The 22,947-nt window shown below is 39.1% G+C and overlaps 1 protein-coding gene across 1 annotated transcript in view; it reads right to left on the bottom strand.

Moving 5' to 3' along the window:
• Positions 1-202: 202 nt before the first annotated feature.
• The window catches only part of LOC130042762 (leucine-rich repeat-containing protein 49), a gene marked incomplete at its 3' end in the record, with an annotated part of 83,762 nt that continues 61,017 nt past the window's right edge, over positions 203-22,947 (bottom strand). Inside the window, exons 9-11 of the mRNA XM_056134953.1 lie at positions 22,088-22,235; positions 6,102-6,185; positions 203-369 (exon numbers count right to left, since the gene is read on the bottom strand). Of these exons, the coding sequence (XP_055990928.1) occupies positions 203-369; positions 6,102-6,185; positions 22,088-22,235 (399 nt within the window). The remainder of the gene's footprint in view (positions 370-6,101; positions 6,186-22,087; positions 22,236-22,947) is intronic.

Genomic DNA, 22,947 nt, shown 5'->3' with positions numbered 1-22,947 from the left:
ATGTTTTCCTATAAAAAAGAGGAAATCACTGGTGTAAAGTTAGAGATCATTTTGTATTTTCGATATTTCCATCTTAACTTTTAAATGTAAACTTCCAATTTAAGTACGTCTCCTTAAGAAAATTATTTCTAAATAATTATGTTAAATAGTTCTCGATTTCTGCTCCAAGTACAATTCTCCAAAGACACCCCCATTTGCATACCCTGTGTCCTCTGGAAATGCAGAAATGGTGCCTCCATCAGTCTGACAGGGTTCCTGAGAAGATGAGTCAGAATCTTTTCTATCTTGATTTGTAGCAATAGTGATTATTCGCTGCTGTTGCAAGTCCCACTTTCGAGCTATGTTGTTTATTGTTAACCTTTTCTTCTCCTATGAAAGTTAATTGTGACAAAAATTACATAATGAGACTTCAGTCGCGGCACTGTTCAAAATCACATAGCTTCTATTATTTGGCATACTTTTAAAAGGAAGTTATTCCCTAAAAAAAGTCACCAGATATACATCTTATAACAATGTATAAGTGTTTTTATTTTCTGTTCATTTACACATCTCAAAAGTGGTGTATACTCCTTAATACACAATCACTCCTATTAAAAATATGAAAATTCACAATCTGAAAGTTTCATTTGATAAACATTTGTATAGCCATGAGTTATCTAAAAGTTTTATTTGGCCAATATTCCCATTTTAGTATATTTAAACACAGTACTAATCTTTATTTTCTTACCCAAGAATTGTGAGTAATATGGTGGAATAACCTTGGTGCAGAGAAAGGAGGAGCGGAGATAACAAGAGGGGACTTATAAATATGCCAAGTTCTAGGCATAAATTGCAATGTCTGGAAATAAGATGGGCTGCTAAAGAAAAAAAAAAAGCTGGCTTCACTACCCTCTCCATTATCTTCTTGATTTCTACCCTAGTTTTATTATTTCCCTCTTCTATTTACTTTGGGGCTTATTTGGTTTTTTTTCAGGCTGTGAGACAGATTGCTTATATGAGTTTTATTGCCTGATATAAGCCTGAATCACTATTAACTTCCTCTTCAGTACTGCTTTTGCTGTGTCCAACAAGTTCTGATAATTTGTGTCTTCAGTTTCATTTGAGTACTTTTATTTATTTTTTGATTTACTTTTTGATTCAAAGGTTATTTAAAAGTATATTGTTAAGATGCCAAATGAGAGATTGGCTTTATTTCCTAGATTTATTTTTACAATTAATTTCTATCCTCATGGCATTATATCTGAAAGGAAAATAGTGGATAGGGTTTCTATCATTGTGACTTTCTGTATACTTGCACTGTGCCCCAGCGTGTGGTCTATGTGTAAGGATGCTCCATGTGCACTAGAAAACACTGTGGTTTTGAGTTTTTTTGTTTGTTTTTTAATGGAGGACTGCAGGGATCTATACATGTTGATTAATCATCCCAGTTCCTCCAATTTCTTTTTTAAGGGTCTTGTTTTCTTGGTGATGTTGTGTTGGGTGATCTGTCAATGAGGAGAGTGGGGTGTTAAAATTTTTCCACTACTATTGTATTGCTATCAATGTATTTTCTCAAGTTTATTAGCAACTGCTTTATAAACTTTGCTTACCTTCTTTTGTTGTGTATTTATTGGTAAGATTATAATCCTCCAGGGGTTAGTTAAAACAGCAAATAAGGCACTTGCCTTGTATCTGTGCAGTCAACCCTACTTTGATCCCTAGCACTGCATATGGCCTCCCCAGTCCCACCAGGAGTGACCCCTAAGCATAGAGCCAGGAGTGAGCCTTGAGAACAACTGTGTGTGGCCCAAACCTTTCCCTGACAAGAAATATATACATATGTGTATATATATATGGGAAAAGAGTATAATACTCTTCATCTATTAGTCCCGTAACCAGTATGTAATGTCTGTCCCTATGTTTTATTACCTTCTTTAGTTTCAAAATTATTTTGTCTTATACAGGCATGATCATCCCTTCTTTATTAAGTCTAAAAGTAGTCTGCATGATCATTTTCTACCCATTCATTCTAAGCCTGTTTTTATTGTGAGAGTGTAAGTGTGTGTCTCCCTAGCAGCAAAAAATTGCCTTTTTGTTTTCTGTCTTCTGATAGACTCTGCAACTCCCTTTTGGTGGGAGAGTTCATCCCATTAAAATTTAGTGAAATTATGGATGAAATTTGCTGACACTTATTGGGACTTTGGTTTCTTTTGCCATTTGGACTTAGCTTTTTATATGAAGTCATCTACTATCCCTAGCAGAGTTGATGTAGATGCAAAAAATGCCCTCAAACTATTCTTTTTCTAAGAATATTTTTATCATTCCTTCATATCTGAGGGATAACTTTGCAAGAGGATTCTTGATCCTATATTCTTTTCACTCAGTACTTTGAATATATCATTGTATTTCTCTTCTTGCTTGTAGAGTTTCATTTGAGAAATTCGAAGTTAATCTTATGATTTTCTACTTATATATGAGGCCTTGCTTCTTGTTTGCTCCTTTAAGGAGTTTCTGGTTCTGGTTCTTGACATTCTTATTCCAATGTGTCGTGGTGTTCTGTTTGTTTAGTTGTGTCCTGCTCTCTGGCCTCCTGAGCAATGCACGTCTCCCTCTTCAAATCCAGGACTTTCCCATCTATTAATTCTTTAACCAGCCTTTCTTCCCTTTCCCACTTTGGTCCCCTTCTGGGATTCCCAGAATGCTGAGATGTTTCCTTCTGATACTGTCAACATCATTTCTAAAATTCTCTTTTTTATTTTTTCATCTTACCACTTCTTTATTGATGGATCTGAGATACTCATCTTTCAGGTCACTGATACTGTCAGCTTCATCCTTTTTGCTGCTGAGACATATTACTGTGAGCTTTTACTTCTTTACTGCTACTTGAATGAGGTCATTAATTATTTTTCCACTGCACTCTTATTCATGGATCCTCTCTTCAGTTTTTATCCAGATCATTAAGCATCAAGAGGATAGTTGTCTTCTTTGGGCAGATCAAAAAGTTCTGATGGAGTTGAGGATCTTTCTGGACTTCTGTCATCATCCACTGATGTGATTGCGTTCCTTTGTTTTTCATTGTTTCTGGTACCATGTCATCTGCAGGGTGGGGCTCAGGTCACTAATAACTCTGGGGGCCTCCCTCCCCTTCATTGTAGTTCAGCTCTCTATCTAGTTGTGGTACTGTAGAGACCCCTTTTGTTGCAGCTGCAGGGTAGGGCACTGGCTGCTCTGGGAGTCTGGGAGCATCACCTGCCTGCAAACAGAGGAGGATGAAGGTAGGCTTCTGTTGCATTCCTTCACTGGTCTGGTAGCCCACAGGGGTTTGGAATGCTTGGTGGCAGTGAGAGAAGTAATTGGCCAAGAGTCGGTGGGTGGGACAAGCCTTGTTCACAGTTCCTTGCTGTTTGTCTAGCAACACGCAGGGATCTTGGCTCCAGTGTCAGGGAAAGCTGCTCCTGGCTGAGGAGGGTTGGCAGGGCAGGGGCAGGCATTGGCCAGCATTCCATGTCACTGGTTTCTGACAGCCTGCAGGGATTTGGGCTCTTCTTATGAGTCTTTTTTTAATATTCTTAAAGTCTTTCTAGTTGGATGATTTGCTTGAATTTTTTTTTAGTTGTATAACTTTTTACTCTTCTTAAAAAAAAAAAAAAACACCTGGCATTTTTTCCTGTTTTTTTTCTTTTTGGGTGACACCCAGCGATACACCTGGGCTACTCCTGGCTCTGCACTCAGGAATTACTCCTGGAGGTGCTCGAGGGACCATATGGGATGCTGGGAATCGAACCCAGATCGGCCTGCGCCCTACCCGCTGTGCTATCGCTCCAGCCCCCATTTCTTCAGTTCTTTTCAAAGGCAAAGGCAATATTCTCAGTTGAAAAATCCTCCTAAGAATGTGATTACCTTATGCCATTTTCTTATATTTTCTGTGAGAAGTTCAGTGGGTTTTCTTATAAGAATTCCTACATATGTAATTCATTTTTCTCTAGATATCTATAGTTTTGTTATTAGATTTTTAACACTCTAAACATATTTTGTTACATATCTGCATTAACTTTGTTTAGACCAGTTTGAACTACTTTTATGTTGAATTCCTTCCCAAAGTTAGATAAAGTATCAAATATTATTTCTTCAAATACTGTCTCTTTCTCTATGCTCCTTCTGGAACCCCTATGATACACCATTTTCACATTTACAACTCTTTTTTTCCCATTTCCTTTTATTGTCAGATGTTTTAGGCTCCCATACTTTCCAGCTCATCAACTCTATAACTGTTTTCCTACTAACTGTTAAGTGTCTGATATATTCTTTAGCTCAGTATTGTCTGTTGTTCAAAGTTTCATAAGTTTCTCTGTCTTTCTGTTATAAATCTTCTGTCCTTTCTCTGTTATAAATCTCCTCTTGTCTGTGAATTATTATTCTTATTTCATCTACATAACTGTTGTCTGAAGACAACTTTAGACAAGTTAACCAGGTCCATTACATGTGCACTTTTCCCAAGGTGTTTATTTCACTCTAATATTTGTAGCAAACCCCTTTCTCCTCATTTATTGCTTGTTTATTAAACTTACATGTGTTGAGTTGCACAGCTCTTCCCTTAGTTTGCTGTGTAGACCTAAACAGATTTATAGGCTACAGGATATAACCCAGATTATTTCAGCGGGACACCGTTACCTGTTGCTTTACACATGGACACTTCTGCATCTGTTTAGACGGCTGAGATCTAGTTCCAACACAGACTGAAACTGAGACAATGAAAAGCAGAAAGGTTGCTACTGTAGTGGCAGGATTCAGGCCCCCCAAGTGGCTGCTGGAGCCATGCGGAGGGGGAGTGAGCAGAGACCCTGCACCACCCTCTCCTAAACACATGTTCCGTCTGTGCTTTCCCAGTGACTTCAAGTTATCAAGCTCAGTTCTAGTCCTGGCCTGTAGGTTTCATGGCTCAAATCTTTCATGGCAGTACAGAGACCGGGGGAGCAGACTAGAGCTGCAGTTTTAATAGCACTCCGATGGATCCGGGAGGGTGATTCTCAAGGTACAAAGGAGCCCTCAGTGGAAAGGGAAAAAGCTCCCTTACAAGCCATTTTCCACTCTGGTGCTTTAGGTTGTGATAGGGGCTTTGTCTAACAAGAGGCACAATCCCAGTGGGGCCTCAGTCATGGTACAGCAGCTGATTGCACAGCAGAGTACCAGAGAGGCTAGTCATCTAGTAAGGGTGGTCAGTACCAGCATGCTCCATCGCCCATTGCTAAGCTTCAGCTTCCTGTGCCCCAAAATCACAAGTTTGAATTTTTGGTCCCACCCTGGAGGCCTCCAGAACCCCCTGGTAGCTTCGGCATCCTCAGCAGTGAAAGTGTGGATTGTAGCACAGCGGGTAGGGCGTTCGCCTTACACGCGGCCAACATGGCCGACCCGAGTTCGATTCCTCCGCCCCTCTCGGAGAGCCCGGCAAGCTACCGAGAGTATCTCGCCCACACGGCAGAGCCTGGCAAGCTCCCCGTGACGTATTCGATATGCCAGACACAGTAACAATTGTCACAATAGATATGCTACTGGGCCTGCTCAAGCAAATCCAACAGAAGGACAGTGACAGTGACAGAGATGTCAATTATAACTCAGCTCAAGAAAAAAAAAACCCTACATAACAGAGCTTAAAATATGTAAATTAAGATGGTAATTGATCACAGAGAGTATACATGTCATGAGGATGTGCATATACAAGCTAATGTACCAATTAAAAAAAATAAACTTTTTAACAAAGTTCTTTTCTTGGTGGTGGGGGGACGGGGGGCGGTGGTGGGCATACCCAGCAGTGTTTTGGGATTATTCCTAGCTCTGTACTCAGTGATCACTCCTGGTGGGGCTTGGGGTATCATATGGGGTGCCAGAAATCAAAACTTAGTCAGCCACTTGCAATGCAAACACCCTACTAGTTGTACTATCACTGACTCTAAAATTAAGGACCAGATATGCTTATTTTTGTCTTTTTTGTTTTAAATTCCAGAAGTATACTTTTATTTAAAGATAACAGCATCAAAAGAACTACAATTTACTGATCGGACTGAATACTTTCCAAAGTTTGAAGATCACTTTTCTAGCTTCAGCAAACATACAGATAAAAGTACCTTAAGCAAGGATTGCTTATGACTCTCCCGCTTTTTCTCTTCCTCCTTTTTGGCTACAACAGATGCCATACGCCTTTCTTCTTCCTAAAATAAATTTAGAAAAAAAAACATGTTATTATTTAACCTTTGGGTGGGGGGTTGGCCTGCACCCTCAGTGCTGGAGGCTACTCCTTGTTCGCTGCTTGGGGTCACTCAGGGATTGAACCAGGGTCAGCTACGTACAAGACATATGCCTTAATCCCCGTACTCTCTCTCTGGCCCTATTTAACCTTCTATGTTAAGTATCACTCATTCTAGTTCTCTGGTTTACTTTGTAATACACATACTACTTGCAAATAGAAAATACTACTTTGAAATAGAAAATAGAATCTCAAAAAAATATGTTCTTGGGGCCAGAAATTCAATTATTCAAGCTCATGACTCTGGGGTACAGGAGGCTGAAGGCTTAGCAATGGGCAACTGAACATGCTGGGAACTGAGTATCCTTAGACTATAACTATAACCTGGCACACGGCCAACCCAGGTTCATATCTGATCCCTGGCATCCCATATGTTGCCCTGAACATTCCAGGAGTCCAGAGTTAGGGGTAACCCCTGAGTACTGCCAGGTGTGGCCCAAAACCTAACGCTAGCACTGCAGCACTGTCCTCCCATTGTTCATCGATTTGCTCAAGCAGGCACCAGTAACGTCTCCATTGTGAGACTTGTTGTTATTGTTTTTGGCATATCAAATATGCTACAGGGAGGCAGGACACTCTCACTAGCTTGCCAGGCTCTCCGAGCGGGACAGAGGAACTGAACTGGGGTCGGCTGCATGCAAGGCAAAAGCCCTACCTGCTGTGCTATTGCTCACCATCCAGTTAAAAAAATTAAATTAGCTTTAGCTGTATAGCTGTATTTAAAATTTTAGAATTCCTGGAGTGCATGGCTACACTTGTGGCTGTGCAAAAACTAAAACTAAATAAAAGCATGTTTTTCTTTCCTTCCTGATTCTATAAAAATGGTACATTTTAAAATTCTACATATGCTGGGAGTAAGGTGAACTTAAGTAAATCAAGAAACAAACAAAAAATAAAACAAGAAAAAAAAAGGGGGGGGGGGAGGCAGATTTTATCATTTACTCCAAGCAACTGAATGCCACACAGAAATACTTTTAAAATTTTCTATTTAACTAACAAACTTTTGAAGAGAAAATGGATTTAAATGATACTTAGAACAATTTTCATTTGCTAAATGATGCAATGAGAGTGAAAAAAATTAAAATCTCTGTATATATTAATCAGCAATTCTCCATTAATATCATCATTTCTACAGTTTTTAAGTCAATTTGGCCAATATAGTTTCTTAAATTTTTAAAGCTCTGATAATGCTACAGTTTAGAAAATTTTTTTTAATCATTAATAATCCTTATACCCCAAATCAAAACTTATCATTTTTGTATCTCCATGCAATACTCATTATGAGCAAATATTATTTTATGACACAACTATATGTGCAATTTGGAACATTATTTCCCTTGAAGACTGCCAAATTTTGTGGAGTAAATTATAATTAGGTAATTGAAAATTTTATTAACAAAAGCTTTGTAAGCATCCAAACTGATGTGACAATTTTAAAATCAACTTCTTCATGAAAAATAAGCTTAAAATCGTTTCTGAAATAGGAAACTTGAAAATATGACTTCGCATGTGTGGAGAACCTGAAATGACCAAAAAATCCCCCTGAAATTGAAAATTCAACAGAGGGGGTACGAACAGCAGATTATACATAGCTGAGGAGATTTTCCCAGATGCCCTCCTAGTGCTGTATACCACTCACCACAGCATCTAATTAATTTCACTTTATTCTTCTCTGGCTCCATCTTTTCCCTCTTCAGCCCCAAATAGCTGCATGAAAATATGTAACTACATGAGCTCCACACACATAGTGAATTACTTTTTCAGTAAATATTTAAATAATAAATCATAAATATATGTTTATCTATTTAACATTTTTAGAAAGGTGGAATTACAAAATCAAATGATAGGCTTAGACCTTTGATATGACTGTCAAGATCCCTCAACAAATTTAGTGCTAGAAGTCAACACTTAATTTGAAACACGTTGGCTCCTCTGAGGGGCTTTTGACTAAATACTTCTGTGTCTTCCCACATCCAGCTCACCAAGTGAGGCAACACTTTTGCTCCCTTGAAGTTAGGTGCTGGGCCAAGGACATATGCACAAAAGTTTACATGTTTACAACTGGGTAGAAGCTTTCAAAGACAGATATGATACAGCTCTTCAGCTATTCTCTCTCAACTCTGCTATCGAATCTACAAAACTCCAGCGTATACATTTTGAATGCCTGGGTGTTGAAATGAAGATCATTTGAGTGAAATACCCAGATCATATGAAATAAAGAGTTTTCACAACATAATCTGGCCTATTTGATCCATATAAATGCTGTATTTATATGAATTATATACTTATGAATCAGTATATATGCTATTTATATGAGTTAAGTATATATGAATCAGTATATATGCTGTGTCTATATAAATTAAGGAAAGTCAAAGATGTTATAAAAATGTACTGTAGGGGGTGAGCTATTATCAATGCTTCAGAAAAAAATAAAAGACCTGACCCCATATCTAATTTATTGTGAGAATCAAACCCAGCAGTGCTGGCTGGGGTGGGAGGTTCTTCTTCAGGAGGTTTCAGAGATCACCAGTGTGATTCCTGGCTGCATCAGGGGGCTCTGTGGTGCCCAGGATCAAACTCAGGGCTTCATACATGCAAATTATGCTCTAGTACCTGAGCTACTTGCCTAGCTCCAAGACCTATTTTTTAATGCACGAAGAGAAACCATCACCAAGTTTAAAAGGAACTACAGGATTCCAACTTGTTTTAGATCAATTCCGATTTATTTAGAAATAAATAAATGAATTCTCTGAGAAGTTTCGTCATTGTTCAAGGTCACAGAGCTGGGGACAAAGCCAGGATCAGGATCAGAAGACACTTCTTGTGAGAATTTGCAACAGTTTTTCATAATAAGGCTCTGTTTAAATGCATTTAACCGAGTTCAGAGAGATCAAAAGGTGAGGTAAAAAGTCAATAATAAACTGCCACATAATTTAATTGTTGAAAGGAATGTGGTTTTTTAAATATAAATTTTGATAATTTTTAAATATAAATTTAAAGTGTCTTTAGAGTATAAGAAATAGTTATTCTTAATATTTCAAGACTGAATTAAAGTAACAAGAAGAAATAAACTAAGAAAATTCAGAATGTTGACTCTTAGACTCTTAAAGTAGGAGATTAAATTCTTTTGTTCAGTAAATACTGATTTGATACTGAGTGAAATACATTTCAGAAGTTAAATAAAAAAATACATTGGTGTTCAATTGTTCACTCATCTATGAAATGTGAACCAGAAACAGACTGGTTATTCAAGTAGCCAATTTCAAATAGTACTGGAAAGTGTATGGATCACGTCCTACACATGCTTACAAGATGATTTCATCATACATTCAGGGAGAATTTGAGCTTCTATTAAAGGCAGCAGAATTTTAAAAGGAACACTAACCTAGAAAACTGAACGTATGCCAAGTCAATTCAAATGTTGAGTATTTTAAGGAATCTATTCACTGATGATTTTATTTCGGCCCCAATCAATATAGGATAAATAAACGCTAAACAAAAGTAAACCTCTACTGGCAAAGATTAGCTACAAATCTGTTGGTGAAAAGGAAAAAACTAGAAAATTCTGGCATCTTCATGATAGCAATTTCTGGGAAAAAAGCCACATCTCCTTTATGTAATAAAGAAAGGGACCTAGAAAATAAATTTTCCCTTATTTTAGTCTGTCATTAATACCCAATACATATTAAGAAGTGGATTAATTTAGTAGGTATTTCATAACCTACATTATCTTATGTTAGCAGATCATTAAGGCTCTAAAACAATGCCTATATTATATAAGAAGAGATTTTGCTCCAAAACAAATAATGGTACAAAGAGAGGCAACAATTTATTAAGAGAACTTTTAAAAATAAATGACAATGTGGGTTTTAAAACCCATTATTGGGGCGGTTATGAAAAGCAGTTTTCCTTTACTACATTAAATACTTAAGATTTTTAAATGACAATCTGTTTAGAAAAACAGTCCATATTTTTTCACTCAATCTTATTTTACAGAGAATATTTTAGAAACTGTCTATTTCAAAAACAGCATAGTGCCTGCATTTACAAAATATATTTTAAAAATAAAAGAGAGAAAATTGTCTCTCAGAATTATGTATACAACGGTCTTTGTTCTACCCCTCCCAAAGTGTGTTTTCTCCCAAACCCTCTCTAGCTGTAACAGTATTTGAAGACTATTGTACTGCCATCCTTGTATTTTCTCCTGTCAGTTAATCATGCCAGGATCTCTACAGACACAATTTGTCATCACTCTTTTAAAACTAATAATTCAGATGTAGTCTGACAAAGGATAAAAGGAAATGGGCATTGTCCCCATTTTTCTAAATTCACTATTTCTATAAACATTGTTCTAAATCATATAAACATCTAACAATTACATTATCATAAAATGAACATAGCACTTTCAATGTAAGTCTTTTTCATGCATGATACTGTCTCATAACATGTGTCTCATAACCCATAACATTTGGGCTAAGAATTGTTTTTGTTTGTTGCTATGAAGTCAGGATTTTCAATTCCTATATTTCTATCTTGTTAAATTCTTCTTCATTTGCTAGATAGAAGGTCAGCAAATTTTTTCTGCATTGAGGCAGATAGTAAATCTGTGACCCTTAAGGAGACCCCAAAAATCTTGACTACATATTCTTTACTATTATTTTTCCTACAATGTTTTCAAAATTAAAAAAAAGGCACTCTGAGCTTGAGAGTTCTACAGAAGGAGGCTGCAGAATAGTTTTGAACCATAGGCTGTGTTTTGCCATACCTCATTCTATATTATTGAACAAGTTTTTAGATTCTTATTTAATGCAGCATCTCTAACATCTCCAATTTTTATCATGCCCAAATAAAACTGTGATATATTTATTCATCAAAAATATTCAGTAGAGTGAGTTACAATCACACAATGATAAACACCCATCCCTGCACCAGTGCACATTCCCCACCACCAATCTCCCCAGTATGCCCCTCCTTTCCTACCCTCCCACTGCCTCCATGGCAGACAATATTCCCCATACTCTCTCTCTCTACTTTGGGGCATTATGGTTTGTAACACAGTTAATGAGAGGTTATCATATTTGGTACCTTATCTACTTTCGGCACATATCTCCTATCCCAACCGATCCCTCCAACCATCATTTTCTTAGTGATCCCTTCTGTATTCCAGCTGCCTTCTCCCCCTGCTCATGAGGCAGACCACAATGCCTCTATGAAAAATGTGTAATAATAATTCAAATAAAAGTAATAGCAATTGGAAATTATTAAAAGTGTTAGATTTTATGTGCCAGCATATATGCCTTTATATAATAAAACATTTGTTTATATAAAACATAAAAAAAAATTCAGTAGATTGGGCCCAAGGAAAGAGCCTCATGAAATGCCAATACAAATTTCTCTCTAGGCCAACATTAATCCAGTGTACTTCCGGTGCCACTGAATCACAAATCTACTTACCTGTGTCACCATACAATTACTCAAAGAACTAGCCTAACAGTCTCTGTCAAATGCTTTGCTTAAATACAAAACTGTAACTATGTACAGCACTACTCAGAGAGGATATATTTACAATACCTAAAATATCAAATCAATTTTGGGTGGGCCTGACTTGTTTTCAGTGATCACAAACTAAAACTAGTAATCCTAGTGACTGGTTGCTTAATTACTCACAATTCATCTCTTAATGCAGTTCAGTTTTTTTCATAATCAGCATTAAGCTTGCTACATAAACTGTACACATATATTTCTTTGTTATTAACAGACAAATGAGCTGATATTACTTTTCAGCTACTCTATTATTCTACACTGGTCCTCAGATATAACTTTTAATGGACTAGCAATCTATGTGCTACAAGGACTGCCCTACAGGTCAAATTCATGCTACCAATTGCTTTTCCAAATAGTTTTATTGAAACTGGGTCATGATCACTTTTTCACATATTTTCCCCTCCTGTTTTCATGAGAGAGCAGATTAGTTTTAAAATAATAGAGATTGTATAGCCCCCAATGCCTAAATTATTATACTCCAGCCCTTTACAAAATGCAAAGTTGTTGTATGGGAATTCTGATTCAAATTTATTTATTCAACAATCCTAGGTTTCAATTTTATCTTATTAGTACTACCTCTATCCACTCTTTGATGGGGGTGGCTCCAAGCAGTGCCCCACCATCCTGGATGCCTGAACTGGGCGAGCAGTTCAATACAGACCCAAGGATGTGTGATACTGAGCTCAAGGAGTGCGAGGGCCATGCTGGAGGTACTTCAGGAGCCTCCAAGGTCACACACAGCAATGCTTGGGGGCTCCAGAGCTACACTCCATGATGCTCGGGGGGCCAAGAGATGCTGAGATGAAACCCAAGCTGGTTGCATGTTAGGCATGTGCCCTGACTGCTGGACCATCTCCAGACTGTGCTGTATTTCACTCTTGATGACTAAAAGCCATGTTTCTTAACAAGCATTGTAGCACTGTAGCACTGTCCTCACGTTGCTCGTCAATTTGCTCGAGTGTGCACCAGTAAAGTCTCCATTGTGAGACTTGTTGGTACTGTTTTTGGCATATCAAATATACCACAGGAAGCTTGCCAGGCTCTGCCATGCGGGCGGGATACTCTTGGTAACTTGCTGGGCTCTCCAAGAGGGACGAAGGAATCGAACCCGGGTCGGCCACGTGCAAGGCAAACACCCTATCCACTGTGCTATCACTCCAGTTTCTTAAAAAGCTAATGAAAAATAAAATAGGAATTGACATGAGAAACTCTTATTATCCCTGTCATCATATTAGGTCCTGTCTTTCCTCTGGATCAGAACTCCAGAAGTTCTTAGTCTATAATCAATCAACCTGCTTCTTGGTTCATCACTATGCTACTCACCTCCATTCATCCTCTGGGCTGCTACCCAGAATGTCTTTTACATGGGTAAATATAATGTAATGCTCTTAAGCCTTACAGGAACATTCTTTTATATGCAAGATGAAACTAAGCTTCTCATTATCTCACAAAATGTTCTTCATGCCCTTGCCCTTACCTGCCAGACATAATTTTCCCTCCCAATCTCACCCACATTCACGCAACAGTCAGCCATGCTAAACTGCAATTTGCTGCCATATTCCCTCGGCGCCCTTCTGCTTTGTGCACCCTCTTTCCCTGGAACCCTCCGTGAATACACCTCTCTCTGCCATTCTTCACATCTGACGTCAGGTGTTTCATCCTCTGTAAGTCGTTCTGTGCCTCCAACAGAGGTAGGAGAAGTGATCAGCTTTGTGTGTGAGTATCCATAATACATAGCTATGGATCTAGCATATCTGCCGAACTTGTCATTTTTTACTACCTTCTGGCTTGATATCAATCAAGCAAGTTCACAAGCCTGTGAGCTAGATTCTCAGTAATTCGAGGACACAAATTATGATGCTAATCTTATCTCTTAAGCCTGAGGTGTCTAAGAGTGTCTAAGACACCTAAGTGTCAACGTGTCTAGGAGTACTTCGAGAATTTTTTAATATCTTAAAAATATTTAAAATTATTTTTAAATTATTAAATTTAAAAATTATTAAAGAGTACTTTAATAATTTTTTAATATACCTCTCTTGGTCAAAATAAAGATTGTCACAGCTCTGTTTTCTAAGTTATTATTTTGGGGAGAGATATGTTATTTTTGGTTGGCTCACACCTGCCGACTTGAGGGCCATCAGGGCAGCAGCTGGAGGTGCTTGGGGGACCATGTGGTACCATGGGGTAAGCACATGGAAGGCAAGTGCCTTAATGCATGTACTACCTGTCCTTTCCTGTTTATTAAGTACTCAGAAAATAACTTAATAAGTATTCATATTCTTAGTAGCCAATTGAAAATTAATACTTTGTAATTTGAAAAAATATCCTTTAAATGAGTCTTAAAGGATCATGAATACTTACTAATAGAATGTGTGCACTGCAGTGCATTAAACAAGTTCTAAAATACGGCTATTAGGTTAGGCACTGCATACTCATTTCCTGTTCTGAACATTTTTTGGCATGGTATTTGTTTATACATCATAACACTATAAAGTTATGATAACAGTTGTTACTGTTACTGTGTTTGGCATATCGAATATGTCGCAGGGAGCTTGCCAGGCTTTGCCGTGTGGGCGAGATACTCTCGGTAGCTGGCCGGGCTCTCCAAGAAGAGGGCGGAGGAATCGAACCCAGCTCGGCCAGGCTGGCTGCGTACAAGGCACGCGCCCTTCCGCTGTGCTGTAGCGGGCAATATTGTAGAGGGCAATATAATGTTAGCTAATGTTGATTCATCTCAAGCTAGTAGTTTTCCCAATGTCTCCTAGATATCAAACGTCAATATATTTCTCTGGAAAGTTAAAAACAATCCAACATCCTTTGAGTTTACTTCAGTATCTCTAGCACAGTTTAGGACCCACAGTTCTAGTTCATGGACTTGATTATTTGTGAAATGTATGCCTGCTAAAAGGTTATGATGATAAACTGCATATAAATTTAATCAAGATGGGGTCAGAGAGATTACAGAGGGCACGTGGCTGACCGAGGTTTGATTCCTGGCACTCAACATGGTTCCCTGACCCACATCAGGTGTGATTCCTGAGCCCAATCCAGGAGTAAGCCCTGAGTACCACTCCTAACACAAAACAAATTTAACCAAAGTCACTGTCACTGTCATTATCACTGTCCTCCCATTGTTCATTGATTTGCTGGAGCGGGAACCAGTAACATCTCATAACAAATTGTGAGACTTGTAATCAAAGTATCTTTACGTTTTTATTTTTTATTTTTTTTGGTTTGGGGGCTACACCCGTCAGTCAGTGCTTGAGCACTACTCCCTACTTTATGCTCATGGGAGTACTTAGAGGACTACATAATTGAAGGCTTGGACCAGGTTCTCTGCATGCACAACAGGGACTCAGCCCACTGAGTTATCTCTCTAGCCCTAAGATATTTTTAAAGAGAAAAAAATCGTAGAATAGATGTCACAAATGTTATAGATAGATAGATAGATAGATAGATAGATAGATGGTGAATATTTTAGAAATACAAACCATACAATTTCATTAGCAACTGCTTCTCAATTCTGTGACTGCCAGCAAAACAGCATATAAGTATATAAAGGTGTTTTATATATATATATATATATATATATATATATATATCAATGGATATGACTGAATTCCAAAACCAACTTTACCCCAAAAAAGGAAGTTAGCTGATGAGTGACCCATCATAAAATTCTTTTGAAAATTAAGATTCCTTCCATCTCAAGTTAGAAAAGTTATTTAAAAGGTATGAGATTAAATACCACAAGTCTATACTTATATGAAATAGATGTTTTTAGATGGAATGGGGTTACAAAGGAATAGAACAACTTTGTGCGGAAAAGTCTGGCAGATACCATTTCAAAGTGAACATCATCAATAAAGTGATGAATATAAATTACATATCACTTCATAGAATGCAAAAAAATCAATTCAAATAAAAAATGACTTCTTTGATATTTGTACCAAAAATCTAAGTTAAAATTAATCTTTAGGAACCATTAAAAAAAACTAAATTTAGGGTCATTCTGTAAGATCTCCAATCTTCATAAATGTTGGTGTTATCAAAATCAAGGAAAGACTGAGGAAAAACATTCCCGAAAAGTGGCCATGACAGAGATGTGACGACAAAAATCATCCACATGTATGATTCCAAGCCAGATCATTCTGCTATAATGAATGTCATTAATTAGTGGTATAAAATTTCAATGTTTATTTCCCATTTTTTGTTGTTGTATTAATAGAAAAGAATGTGTTTAATTGCAGGAACTCATACTAGAATGCTGAAAGTTGTTGGGAAATAAAGTTTGCCACCTTCTTTCAAATAATTGAAGAGAAAATACTTTCCTGTACTATACTAAGAGTGCTTTTTACTTTAAGATTGTTTCCATTTTTAAAACCTAATCTCTAAAATTACACAGGAGGGGCTGGAGTGGTAGCAGAGCAGGTAGGGCATTTGCCTTGCACACAGTCCAACCCGGGTTCGATTCCCAGCATCCCATATGGTTCCCCGAGCATGGCCAGGAGTAATTCCTGAGTGCATGAACCAGGAGTCACCCCTGTGCATCGCTGGGTGTGGCCCAAAAAGCAAATAAAGAAATAAATAAAAATAAAATTATACAGCAGGAGAACAGCTGGTAGGACAGTGTTTATTTTTTATTTTTTATTTATTTTATTTATTTACTTTTATTTAGCAAAACTGACCCAATTTCTATCCTAGGTGATCTTCCCTTATTTCCTTTCTAGATAAGCTCAGCTCCTGCAGTGTACAAGGACAATAATCATACACAGCTTTATCCTCATTTATTTAAGCCTTGGAAGCAGGTTAAATTTTACTAAATCCACAGTCTTTATTGACATTTTCAGTACTGCATGAGATAGAGAAAAAAAGGAAACACGTGAGGGACCAGAGAGACATTACAGAGGGTAGGGCACTTGCCTTGCACATGGCCAACCCAGGTTCAGTCCTCAGCATCTCATATGGTCCCCTGTTCACCACCAGAAGTAATTCTTCCGTGCAGATCCAGAAGTAATCTGAGCATCACCAGATAGGCCCCTCTGCCACCCCCCCCCCAAAAAATGCAAAAAAGTTGCATCTGTGTTGGAAAATGGTTTCTGCCTGAAGAATACAAATTGGTTGAGTGACAAAACTAACATAAATTCACTATGAAAAATAAAATGTTTAGTACTGATTTATATGCACGAGTTCAATTCTACCTCCCTCATCTCAGTTCACTTCTAAGCAAATAAAAGTACGAAAGAAACTAAAGAAACAAAAATAAGAATAAAAGTATGAAACTGTGCTGAGAGCACAGATCTGAAGAAACTCAGTAGTTGAAGAACTCTATCTCCATTCTGGAACAAAAAGACAGAGTCCCAGAACCCCAAGTGCTCAGGGAGTCACAACACTGTCGGGTCTTTGCGAGACACATGGATCTCCATAATACTGCTTAGGCAGAAATGCAAGCTGTCCACACTTTGCAGTGAACAAGTGGCAAGTAATAAATCTAGTGGGTCACTCAAAGGGAAATAGCGGATTCTAAAATAGCAAGGTCTAAACATGAGAAAATAAGTGGATGCTCAGATATTTTTCTAGATCCAAGATGATCAAATTGCAATTGCTAATAGGTATCTGATGAGAAAATAAAATAACCAAATAAATTTGGGATGCACTAAGATAATGAAGGCAAATTCCTTTGTCATACTAGTTCTCTAATAGTCTATGAAATATCCACCTAAAATGGGTTATCATAGAGTCTAAGTTCCAATAAAAGGTAAAGACTGTGGGCCCGAAGGATAGGTGAGGTGACGGATGGTGACACACAGAACCCGAGTGTTCAATGGACCGAGAGCCACCTCCCCAGGCCGGACGATGGGCCAAGGACGGGCAATGGAACCAGCAAAACAGGAACAAGGCCCCAGGCTGGTTGAGATAGAGATAGAGAAAAACCTTTATGGTGTGGTGTTAGTCGTTGTTTTGGCCGTAGTCCCAGTCATCAGAGTTCCATCATCCTAGTCTCCTCACAGACCTCAAAGTCTCCAAAGCCTCAGTTCTCCTTGTCTTCAGTGTCTCATCGTCAATCTTCTCACCCTCAACATCTAGTCTTCAGTATCTCTAGTCTTCACTGTCTCCTTCTCAGCATCTACTTCCCAGAGTCCACTCTACCTCCTCCAAGTTTCTCTGCCAGCCACAAGTATCTGTCCGTCAGGAGTCTCTGCCACAAGTCTCTTCCAGTCACAAGTCTTCATCCTTCTCTTTTCCTTCTCACGTCGTTGCCCTCTATCTCAAGTCTACTCTCTTAATCTCTTGTTGTCTTCTCTTTCCCCAAGTCTTCATCTTTCTATCTAAGTCTTCTCTAGTTGTCTTCTTAAGTCTTCTCTTCTGCCCTTAGCCCCTTACAGCATAGTTATATAGCAATTAAGTATGGTGGGGATACAAAAGCAGGGCTGAACATTATCATAACAACAAATACAGGAAAAGGCCATTCCTTCATAGATTAACTCAAGGACAAAATCTTGAGAGATTACTCCAGATTATTAGGAGATCTGCCCAAGGGCAGGATTCCATCCAGGGTATGTTGCTTTCTTCTTTCCTCAGGTAGTAATCCATTTAAAAAGTTATAGTAAATTTACTTCTTATAATATTCCTAGCAATATCGTTTTGTAAGAGCACAGTAAGAGATATATCAAGCTTAGTTTGGTGCTTCCTGGGAACATCTCACTATATATTCCAGACCACAGTCCTCAGGCCAGGTTAGTCTTTCCTAACCCAGCGAGATCCTTATTCCGTCACCTCTTTTGGGGTCATGACAGAGTTTGGCCATGACCATGCTTTTAACTTACAGTTAAGTATTATGGCACTTGGCCTGGCCCATTTCCATGCCAGGGTAGCTCACAGTTTGCCCTGGGTCCATCAATCCCTCATTGGGACCCTGCTCTTGGAGTGCTAGGAACTAAGGGCAATTGAAGCTTAAGTCAAGTAAATATGGATGCCCAGGAGTAAATATTATTTTGGAGTCAATTAACTCCCATGTTATATAGCATAGCATCAACTGTCTTCCTGTGTCTACGCAATAAGGACATTGCTAAATAAATCATACAAATGACATAAAGGGAAAAAGAAAAGCAATTTAGGATTATTAGTGGCTGGTGGAATTGGGTGTGCCTCAGTTGCACTGTTGTGGGAGTGGCTCAATAAACCTTAAGCTTCTTCGGAGCATGGACAACCCAGTGTTATCCAACAATAGAACGTCTGATTTTGATCAGGGTTCATGTCAATACCTCCAGATATAGGAAAAGTGTCACAAAGATGGTGTTAAAGGAGTGCCCTGCTTCAGTCCCAAGAGGAACAACTAACAATGAACCATAATGACGTGATACTGAGCGATTCCCACAGCTGGGAGTGAGACTGAAGCATCCCTTGCCATTGAGAACACAATATAGACTACACCAGGGTGGACAAGGAGGCGATTCATACTTCACTGAACAAAAAGACGGGAGGAGAGAATCACCCAGAAGCTTCAGTGTAGGGAATGAGACACAGGCAGGGGTTTGGGGAAGGGAGAAAAATAACAATGTGGAGACACACATCCTTGGCCCCAGGTGACACCATATGGAGGATCTAAAGAACTCCATTCAGACCAGGGCTCTGGCAAGACGCACAACAAAGCACCCATGTGGACAGCATGGCCCCATGCTATGGGCTCGTTCTGATCAGAAGTTGAGCTTACAAAAGACAGACTGCCCTGCCCAGAGGGGAAAGGGTGTTGCTCCCTTCCGCCCTCCTCCCTCTGGAAAGAAAGATGGAGGCCACACGGGAGCCTTGTGGACAGCAGGTATGAGCCGGGGGTGTGGGGGGGCGACTAAAACCTCATGGGAAGGGGGGCGTTCCGGTCCGTCCTTCATGCCCTACCGAGGTCACCAGTTGCCCCCCGCGAGCGGCTCTCCAGCACAGCCACGGCCCCAGAAGCACAAGGACTTAATGCAGAACCCAGCAGCTTGGAGCAGAAAAGTGAAAGGACTATGCGTTAATCCAGGCCATCATGTCTGTCCGGAGGGGAAAGGGTGTTGCCCCATTCGCCCTTTCCTCCCTGGAAAGAAAGATGGCGGCCGCATGGGAGCCTTGTGGACAGCAGGTATGAGCCGGGGGTGTGGGGGCGACTAAAACCTCATGGGAAGGGGGGCGTTTCGGTCCATCCTTCACGCCCTACCGAGGTCACCAGTTGCCCCCCCCCGCGAGCGGCTCTCCAGCACGGCCACGACTCCAGAGCACAGAAATCAATTTCGTAACTATCTGACTTTCAGTAGAAATACTTCCAGGGTCAATAAGTAAAATAGCAGAAATCCAAAACCAACATTTAATTCTTGAACCCAGCTGTAGAAAGCAAATCACTTCACAGTGCTTTTTCAGCATGTCTGATTTTGGGGGGGGGGGGGGGGGTAAACTCTAAATAATAGTGGTGAATCTTTTAATGAAACAATGAGTCTAATCAAAGCAGACAGAGTGTTAACTAGAATTCATCTGCCTCACAGGGACTGGGAGGGGTGGGGGGTGGGGTCTTACTGGGGTTCTTCATGGTAAAAAATAAGTATTGGTAAAGGGAAATGTGTTTGATATTTGCATGACTGAGACCTAAACCTGAAAGCTTTGTAACCTTTCCCACAGTGATTCAATAAATAAATTGAAAAAAAAAAAAAAAGACAGACTGCCAAGTCTCAGATCTTCCCTCTAACAACATGGGTACCGTCAGTGCCAGAAACACAAAGCAGCCATTCCCCTGCACACTTTCAACACAAGTTGAATACCACTGGCCCATTCTACACCTTACTAACTTAACAACAACAATAGCAAAAATAGGCCTGAGTACCTGTGAAAATAATCAACCCAATCAAAAAGCAAGCATAAAGCCTTAAAAGGTACCTCTCAGATGGCCCAAAGACACATGAGCAAATGCTCAATTTCACAAAAAATAAGAATTTAAAAAAACAAATAAAAGGGTTGGGAATGTAGGTCAGTGGTAGAGCATGTGTCTACCCGGGTTCAACTCCAACACATCAAAAATTTTAAAAATATAAAAAGTAGAGATAAGTACTAGGAGGATTACTCCACAGCTTAGAAGCCAGACTCACATCCTGGGGGAGAAGGCAGCTCAGATAGAGAAGGGACCACCAAGTAAAGGGTGTTAGGAGGGCCTGCTCGGGATGGGAGATGCGGGCTGAAAGTAGACTATAGACTGAACATGATGGCCACTTAATAACTCTTTGCAAACCACAACACCCAAAAGGAGTGAGAGAGCAAAAGGGAAGCCCTGCCACAGAGGCGGGGTAGGGTAGAGAGGACAGGGTGGGGGTGGTGGGAGGGATGCTGGGACCATTGGTGGTGGAAAATGGGCACTGGTGGAGGGATGGGTACTTGACCATTGTATGACTAAAACGCAAGCATGAAAGTTTGTAAGTCTGTATTTGTACCTCATGGTGAGTCACTAATAAAATTTAAAAAAATATATATATATATATGTAAAGCAAAACAGTGCATCCTGTCATATTACTCCCAGGCACTGAACTGAAAGATATGAAAACACAAATTGTATGTGAAACTATGGTTCACAACACACAAAACAATGAATCAATATAAATGCCATGAGCAGATGACTAGGTAGAAAGATTGTGGTGCAAATATACTCAGTGAACTACTACTGTGCTATTTAAAAGATGACATTGTGCCATCAAAAGATGACATTGTACCATCAAAGCAAAAAATTATAAAACTTAAGATAATTATACCTTGAGGAATAATTAAGGAAGTAAAGGACAATTATCAGATAGTTTCACTCACATGTGTAATATAAGGAAACTACAGCGAAAAATGAGCAAACTTTTAGATCCAGTGAAAACTATGGAGATTACTGGGAAAAAAAGGGGGCTGGGTGAGAGGAATGAAAAGAAAGGTCCTCTAAGGTACTGTGGTGGTGCTGTGGCTTTGATAGTGAATGCTGTAAGTCATATAAATATGTATATATATATATATACACACACACACACACACACACACAGAGACACACACACGCACACTGATAAGAGAGAGGCATTATATTGCTGAAATTCTATAATGCGAACTAAAGATACATCAATAAAAAGTGGAGAATTTAAATATACAGATAATCCATAATTCATCAAAATTAAAAAGTATTTCAAGCAAACAATATGTACCCCTATCTCCTACTCCAAACTAAGGAAAACAACCTGGAAAAACTTCATGGCAAGCGCAAAGAGTTCTCACCGTGATTCTCTTCATGTCCAGCTGGCGCAGCTGCATCATATTCTGAAGGATAGTGTGTTTGTACCATGACTCTTGAGCTATTGGATTGCCATCAAAAGTGATGTCTGAGAGAGAAGTGGATTCAGCAAGGCAGCAAACACTCTCAAAACTGCAGGAGTGACAGAAACCACCCAGTTATTAGACCTTCAACAAAAACTGAGACGCAAAGAGAGTCCGTATATATTTCACCCAGTTTCCCTTATTACTACCATCTTGTATACAAGGGTCATAAATCTGTTATATTCAGTAAATTAGTGTCATACATATTTACTAATTAAGCTCAGATTTCATCCAGATTTTCCCTAGTTTTTACCCCGTTTTTAATCTGTCCCAGGATCCTCTCCAGGATACCACTGTGGGTATATCTTTTTGGGTGCCTCTATAGCTGATGTAGTGTATTTTAGAGTTCTTCTATGCTTCTTCCTTCTCCTCTCCTCTCCTTTCTGTGGTGAATTCTTTGGGAAGAAGTAATTATGTGCAGCTGATAGGCTGAGAAAAATTCAGCTTTCTCTCCTTGAAGGCAGAGTAGTTACATATATAATTCTTCTCCATAGGAAATTAATCTTACTTTTTTTTTAATTCCTCATTTATTTTATAGTCTCTAGACCCAGAGACTATAAAACCCAGCTCCTGGAAGCACGCAGCCGCGCAACTTCTTATTATCTCATTCTCACTTTGGACAACCTGGCAGGTTACCGAATGCTACCTGCCCACACGGCAGAGTCTGGGAAACTCCCCGTGGCGTACCCAATATGCCAAATACCAGTAACAATGATGGGTCTCATTCTCCTAACCCTGAAAGAGCCTTGAATATGGCACTT

This window comes from Sorex fumeus, unplaced genomic scaffold (assembly GCF_029834395.1).
Source record: "Sorex fumeus unplaced genomic scaffold, SorFum_2.1 ptg000109l, whole genome shotgun sequence".
In the NCBI taxonomy this organism is placed as follows: domain Eukaryota; kingdom Metazoa; phylum Chordata; class Mammalia; order Eulipotyphla; family Soricidae; genus Sorex; species Sorex fumeus.
This window is presented reverse-complemented; position numbering and strand designations above follow the sequence as displayed.